Genomic DNA, 7,228 nt, shown 5'->3' with positions numbered 1-7,228 from the left:
CGGCCCGCCTTCCCCTCCCCCTCCGTCGAGCACGGAGGATATCGACACAGGCACAGACGCCGCTTCGGTATCTTCGCAGAAGGGCGGCGGTGGACGCATCCGCACCTCATTCGCTGATGTTGGTGGGCGCCCCGTCCCCATCCTCCCACTGCACAGCCCACACACGCACCCGCCTGTGATTCTCGTCGCGCTCTCCGTCACGACAATGACGGCAGTCCCGGCAAAGTCGCTGGCGTCGAAGCCCACGGCAGCAGCACCGGCTGCTGCTGCTACTGCTGCTGCACCGTCAAGAACGCTTCTGCGGCGGAACCTTGTGAGCAGCTCACCATCGGCAGCGCCAACGAGCGCGCCTGCTGTCATCAGCCCCTACGCGGCCTCCCTGGTCTCGAGCGCCCGCGGCGTGGGTAGACGCAGTAGAGTGGGCGCAACAGCCCACCTCGACCCTCCCAAGAAGCGCCGACGCGGCTTAGGGAAGTCGCTGCTGGGAATGCCTGCACCCTTGCTGCCATGGACGGCAGCCTCGGACAAGGAGCTGAGGACCAGTCGGCCGCAGCGCCAGCGTGCACCGCCAGCTACACAGGCGCTCCCGCTCGACTCCCCTCGCTCCATCACTGCGAGGATGTCGGCGAAGTATGCAACCCATCGGCGCAGCGTGTGTGTGACAGAGCCCTGCACTCCTCCGGATGTACGCGGTGGTCGCACGCCTCCCCCGCACGGCAACGCACCGCTTCCGCACGACGCCGACGGAAAGCCGCCAGAGACGCCGCGAGGGGTGACGAAAGAGCAGCTCGCTGCCGTGGCGGCCGATGCACAGCAGCAGCTAGCGCAGCCGAACTACGTCTCCCTCAAAGCCCGTCAAGCCGCAGCGGAGCAGCGTTGGGAGAAGTCGCACAACTACGATCTCGTTGTGCACGACCTGCATGAACGACTGGGTATCCTGGCGTCCACGCAGCGCGGCGCGAGAGAGGAAACGAATGCGCTGCCGACGCCGATGACGGTGATGGCAGATGTGACGGGTGAACTAATCGCGCTGCGACGCGCCGAAATGGCGGAAACGGTGGCACGGCTGCGACGCATGTTTTCGGAGGCCAACATTGCAGGCATCCCCATCATCCCCGCACTCTCCCTCGAAGCCGTTGGCGTCTCGTGCCCGTCGTGCCAGTACTGCATCGAGCTGACCTCCGAGGCAACCATCAAGGAGCACCTGATTGCAGTGCTGCAGGCGATTGCCTCAAAGCGAGTGTTGGTGTCGATGTCTGCCCGGTGCGACTCCAAGTCGGCGGTGAACAGCGTCCCCTCGAAGAGCTTGACTGCGCCGGAGTCCTACCGAGCTCAGAAAGGCCGCGCTGACAAGCCGCCGCCGGCAGCAGCCGCGCCGCTGTTTTCGCTGCTGCGCTGCTTCCGCGTAGAGGTGGTCCCGTTCGCCTTACATAAAGTGTCAATTCACGTGTCTGTGTACAAAAGCGTCGCTGAGGACTTTTTCACGGCGCACGCGCGGCAGCAAGAGCGCCTCCTCTCCCTCGCCATCGACCCACCCTTCCCGAAGGAGTGGGCGGAATGGACGGACGCGCACCGGCAGCGGCTGCTGCACGGCGTTCTTGGGGAGCTTCTGCACGGCGGTGCCTCCCCGGTCGTCCCGGCGACCCTCGGCACGATCGTGCTCTTCCCCGCCCACGTCGAATCAATGCGCGACGCGCTGTGGCGGTCAGTGTGGCCCGCACGTTCGTTGACGGAGTGGCTGACCATCCCCGAGGACGCCGTCGCCAGCTATCTAGGGGAGGAGATCATGTTCTATTTCGCCTGGATGAACCACTACGCGCGGTGGTTGCTGGGGGCGGGTTTGCTTGGGGTGCTGGTGTCGATGCTGAGCTCCCTGCGGCTGGTGCCCGATGCCGCCGTGGCGGTGGTGCTTGACACGGCGGGATGCTCTGCGGCCGGCGCGCCGATGCGCGGGTCGGCTACCGCTTCTTCGATGGCCCTCCGCTGCGCTGTGCAGTACGGCCTGGATGTGGCGCTCATGCCGCTCTTCAGCGCGTCGATGATCATTGGCAGTGTGATGTGCATTAAGATGTGGGAGCGGCGCTGCCGTGCGCTGTGCATGAAGCACCATCTGTTTCAGCAGGAGGGTAAGGACGAGCTGCGGCACGACTTTCGCGGCACACCGGGAACGAATCCTGTGACAGGGGTGCCGCAGTTGCGCTACCCGGCCTGGTATCGGGCGGTGGCGCTGCAGCCGCTCGCCTGGGGCGTTGTGGCCCTCTTCATGGGCGGCACGCTAGCGCTTATGGTGTGCTCGCTCAACCTCGACGGGATGGTCAGCGACCCAGAGAGCCCCCTGGTGATACCCTTTCTCAGGCGCCTCGCAGTGGACGGTGGCGCGCTGGATAAGTCGGTGCACCCCATTGCAGCGATGCTCCCGGCACTCGGGTACTCAGTGTGCATTGCAGCGCTGAGCTCCATCTTCACTGGCCTGGCCATGCACCTGACGCGCATGGAGAACTATCGCTACCGCGCGGAGCACATGCGCGCCCTGACACTGAAACGTGTCGCCTTCGAATTCGTCAACTCCTACGCCAAACTATTCTTCATCGCCTTTGGCCGCGGCAGCGTCTCGGAGCTGTCGTCCCATCTGCAGCCGATCTTTTTTGCTGCAGTGCTGAGGCGGATCATGAGCGACACAGTCCTCCCGTTTGTCGTGACGCATCGTCGGCGCGTTGTGCGCCGCCTCTTCCGTGTCAGCGCTGGCGACGGCGCTTCGGCATCGTTGTCTCTGGCGCCGCTGTCTGACCCCGCGGCCCCCTCGCGCAGCACGCACGGCGGCAGCAGCGACTCGCCGCTGGATGAGGTAGATGAAATGCTGGACCCGTACGACATCTACATGGACTTCATCGACACGTTAGTCCAATTCGGGTACATTCTCCTCTTCGCCGCCGCCTATCCGCTCGCGTCCTTTGTGGCGTTGCTGTCGAACATCATCGTGGTTCGCTCCCACCTGTTCAAAATGTGCTACATCGTACGCCGGCCAGTGCCGCGTCTGGGGGTGCAGCAGAACGCGATGTGGTGTGGCATCATGCGCGGCTTCGTCATTGCTGCTGTCATCACAAACACGCTCCTGCTGGACTTCACAGCACCCCACGCCGTGCGGTGGTTCCCTGCGTATGTCACCCTGACAGGCACGCCTAGCAGGCAACGCACTAGCCACCAGGCGAGTCTGAGGAGCTGCGGTTATGTGTCCGAAGGCATCGCGGCGAATCTGAGCCGCAGCGTAAATCTGGCCGGGGGCAGGACTGGCGGGGCGATGCCGAGCCAGGGGCGCATGACCGTCCTCCACTCCGTGGTGATAGAGCACATCATGTGCCTGATCGCCGCCTTCCTGCTCTGGCGCATCCCCTCGACGCCGCGCGAGGTGCGTCACTACCAGCAGCGTAAACTCCACGAGCGCATGTCACCACAGTAGGCGGCGGGCGTGGAGGGTCTTTGGTGCGCTGTGTGCACCTGGCGGCTCCACCACCGCCCTATACCCCCCCTCACCACCTTCCCACTACCGCCATCCCGCACATACACACGCGCACACACCTCCTCTCTCACGGCTCCCACCACCCGCCTATATATATATATATATATGGACATGTATGTGTGTGTGTCTTGACGGTGTCTCAAGGCGTCACAAGCGCGCAGTACGCCTCGGCATTGCGATTGGCTCACCAATCACCAACCTCCGCACCTCTCCCTACCATTACCCTGCGGCACACACGCTGACGGGATGCATCGCGGCCTCCCCCTCTCTCTGCTACGTACAACCGTCTTGCGCATCGCACTCTTTCCTGTGTCGACTGTCGCGGCACGTGTCTGCGACCAAAATGCGGCGGCGGCGAGAAAAGGCAAGCGCGAACAGCACTCCAGGGCTCTCCCCTTGTGGGAATCGGGGTGAACTCTCACGTTGACACTTCTTCAGGTGGGAATAGAGGCGCTCAGCCGGTAGAGGAGGGGGAGGGGGAGAGCGCCCCACCCCACCCCTCCTCCAGGCCCACACCGACTGCAATAGATGCGTGGGTATCGTGTGCATCGACTCCTAGTGCTTGGCCGGCTTCCCCAGTTGACTTGGCCGCTGCGCTGCCATCCCGTATCATCGCCCTTTCCCACTCGCCCCCCCTCCTCCTCCTCCTCTCAATCGCTCTATCGCCACTCTCGTGCTGAATTTTGGTGTGCGCGCCGGTACATATGCGTGTGGGAGTGAGCAGATCAGCAGCAGCTCCCCACTCCACCCCCGCACGGGCCTTTCCCCTCGCTTCCCACTCACTTCACACAGACACACACGTACACCTCTCACCCGCTTGCACGTGTGCATTGGCGTGTGCGCACAGTGGCATTTCGTCGCCCCTTTTTTCCCCCCTCCCCTCCCCTCGCCAAATTGTTCCTCGCGTCCACCGCATTCATCCTGCGTGTATCCTCCGTCCCCCCTACCCCCAACCCTCCCTCTCCTCCCCCGCACGCAGATGCGCATCCAAGTCCGAGGCACTGCCCCGTACAACAGCGACGATGTTGTCGTCTCGGACAGCCTCACCGTGGCGGAGCTGCGCAGAAACCTCTTGGACAGATTTAACATCGACAGCGCGACGCATAGTATCCGTCTGCTGTACCGCGGTCGACTGATGCAGGACGCTAACTCGGTGAGCAGCTACGGTGTGGAGGAGGGCAGTACGGTGCACATTGTGGTGCAGACCCGTCAGCCGGATAGCGGGAGCAGCGGAGGCGGTGGGGAGCGCAGTGCCGGTCCAAACCAACAACAGCAGCCGTTCACGATGCCACAGTTCGCCTTCAGTGCGGGAGGCAACGGCGGATACGTGTCAGGGGGCGCCTTCTCGTGGCAGCCCTTCGCCTCCACAATCGCCAACACCATTACCACTGCCTTTCAACAACAACAGCAGCAGCAGCAGACGGCACCGCAGGGGTGGTCGATGCCATCGCCCACTCCTCCAGCGTCCGGCAACAGCCCGCATGTAGCCTTCTCTTACGAGATGGGCTCAGGCATGCCGATGAGTGATGGGACGGCTGCCGCTGGCGCTGCCGGGAGTGGCGGAGCTGATGCCGCAGCTTCCGGGAGCAGCAATCCTGCGGTAGCTGCCACCGTGAACGCCCTCACCTCGCAGCTCCCGTGGCTGATCTCGTCCGTCCTCTCTAACTCGCTTTATGGCAATGCGGGTGCTCCGCAGTCACAGCAGCAGCAGCAGCAGCACTCTACCGCAGGTGCCACTCCAGCGGAAACGGCAGGGGGGCCGGCGGCGCCAGCCGGCCCAGACTCGGCTCGTGCGGGTGCCAGTACGGCGGTGACCCGCGGCGACGCTACTCAGGGGACAGCAGACGCCGCGGTGCCAGACCAACGAGAGGGCCCCACGCCGGCCTCGGCCCCGCCGCAGCCACCAGCTGCCCATACATCTGCTGATGCTGTCGGTGGTCCCGCTCCGCAGCCGACGCTCAACTTCACAGCCGCCTCGCCACCACGCGTGGATGTGTTTGTGAGCAACTCAGCCCCGCCGATGCCGCTCCCGCACTATCCGCAGCAGCAATCGTCCGTCGTCCACATTCATGTGCACTGCACGCCGGAGGAGCTGGATGAGATTCCGGAGCGTCTACAGCGGCTCGCGGCGCAGATTACAGTTGGACAAGTATCGCTGCAGACGGACTCGACGAATCGCAACAGCTATCGCCAGGCACCACAGCAAGAACAGCAGCCGCAGCACCCGCGCGCCACGCCTCCTCTCAACGAGAACCACACCAGCGCCTCCGCTTCAAGCGACACGAGGACGCCGTGGATCAATGAAGCTATGAGCGCCACATTGGCAACGCTCGGAATGCCGCAGCTGATGCAGCTGGCAGCAGGAAACTACAGCCTCCTCTCGAACCTGCGTGCGCCGCTGTGGGGGCAGGTGCAACAGCGACTTGACGGGACGAGCGGGTCGCTAGCTGCCATGGCGAATGTAGCCCAAGATGAGGCGAGGCAGCTCAGCGACCGCATCCTTAACATGCCGGCCGTGCAAAGTCTGATGGCACAGCAGACAGCAGCGGCGACGAGTGCCGGAAGAACCGCTGAGGAAGCGCTCCAGCGCGTGGGGGCGTTCCGACAGGAGCTTCCGCGCTATCTCCAACATTTTTGCATGGCCATCATGCAGCACCTCTCGCGCAGCTCGATGAGCGCGGCGGAGTGGAGCCGCGAAATGCGCAACATCGTGGTGCGCTACGTTGGCATGCTCCTCAGCACCTCGACACGGTGGTTTGAGGACGGCAGCCTCGCCTTCCAGCCCAGCATGGCAAATATTTTGCAGACACTCCTACAGAGCAGCGGCTTGCAGCAGCAGTACCCCATGCTGCAAGCCTTCTCCGCCATGCTCAATCCGATGCTGCAGTCGCTCTTGGGTCAGTGGGGGCGGGAGTACGATCAAAGTATGCGGCGCAGCGACGATAACCTGCAGTTCGAGCAGGACGCGTCACAGCAGGCGACGTCGCCACTTGTGTCGCCGCCGACTGCCCCCGTGAGCAAGCGGGCGGTTGCCACGGACCGCGGCGGCGACGACGCCTCGCGTATGGACGACGACTTCGAGGACCTCGCGAAGGAGCTGATGGAGGACGCGAGCAGCGCCGCGTCACAGGAAGCAACGAAAGTGGTCACACCAGCGTCTGCCGAGGAAACTCGTGCGGCTGGGGGTGCAGCAGCAGCGGTGGCGGCCTCACAGGCCCGCCTGGCATCCGTTGTGGAGGATTGGGAGGACGCCTGCGACGTGCCACCCTCGGTCGCCGAACGAGTGCGCTTGATGGCGTCGCGCTACGTTGAGGCACATGCGTTGCCGATGCCATCGACAGCGCCGCCGAACCTCGACGCGGAGAGCGCGTCCATGCCGCAGGCGCCGCCTCCATCGCATGAAGGGCAGCCATGCGGCTCGACCCCACGCGCCGACAGTGACGACTGGGTGACGTGGGAAGCAAATCCCTACGGTACCTCTGCCTCATGTGGGTAGGCAAGGCAGCGTGTGTGCGTGTGCGTGTGCCAACGGTCATGCTGCAACGTAAGCGGGGTATATTATATATATATATATACATCTATATGCGGGATCAGGGGGGAAGAGGGCGTCACCGCCGATGCTGCCCAACTTCTTTCTTGGATAATGCTCTCAAAAAAAAAAAGATGTCTGTCTGTCTGTGTGTGTGTGCGTCACACCTATCGCTGCAGGCC

The 7,228-nt window shown here is 63.7% G+C and overlaps 2 protein-coding genes across 2 annotated transcripts; both read left to right on the top strand.

Annotated features, from left to right (window-relative positions):
• Positions 1-205: 205 nt before the first annotated feature.
• LSCM1_05888 (uncharacterized protein) lies at positions 206-3,457 on the top strand (the record flags this gene model as incomplete). The annotated part of the gene is made up of 1 exon (XM_067323324.1): positions 206-3,457. The coding sequence occupies one exon, from the start codon at positions 206-208 to the stop codon at positions 3,455-3,457; it is 3,252 nt and encodes a 1,083-aa protein (XP_067180275.1).
• Positions 3,458-4,496: 1,039 nt separating this feature from the next.
• On the top strand, positions 4,497-7,013 carry LSCM1_05887 (uncharacterized protein; the record flags this gene model as incomplete). Its single annotated transcript, XM_067323323.1, has 1 exon — positions 4,497-7,013. One exon carries the CDS (start codon positions 4,497-4,499, stop codon positions 7,011-7,013), a length of 2,517 nt encoding a protein of 838 aa, XP_067180274.1.
• Positions 7,014-7,228: the final 215 nt, after the last annotated feature.

Source organism: Leishmania martiniquensis, chromosome 13 (genome assembly GCF_017916325.1).
Source record: "Leishmania martiniquensis isolate LSCM1 chromosome 13, whole genome shotgun sequence".
In the NCBI taxonomy this organism is placed as follows: domain Eukaryota; phylum Euglenozoa; class Kinetoplastea; order Trypanosomatida; family Trypanosomatidae; genus Leishmania; species Leishmania martiniquensis.
The sequence above is the reverse complement of the archived record's forward strand: the minus strand, read 5'-3'. Positions and strand labels throughout refer to the sequence as shown.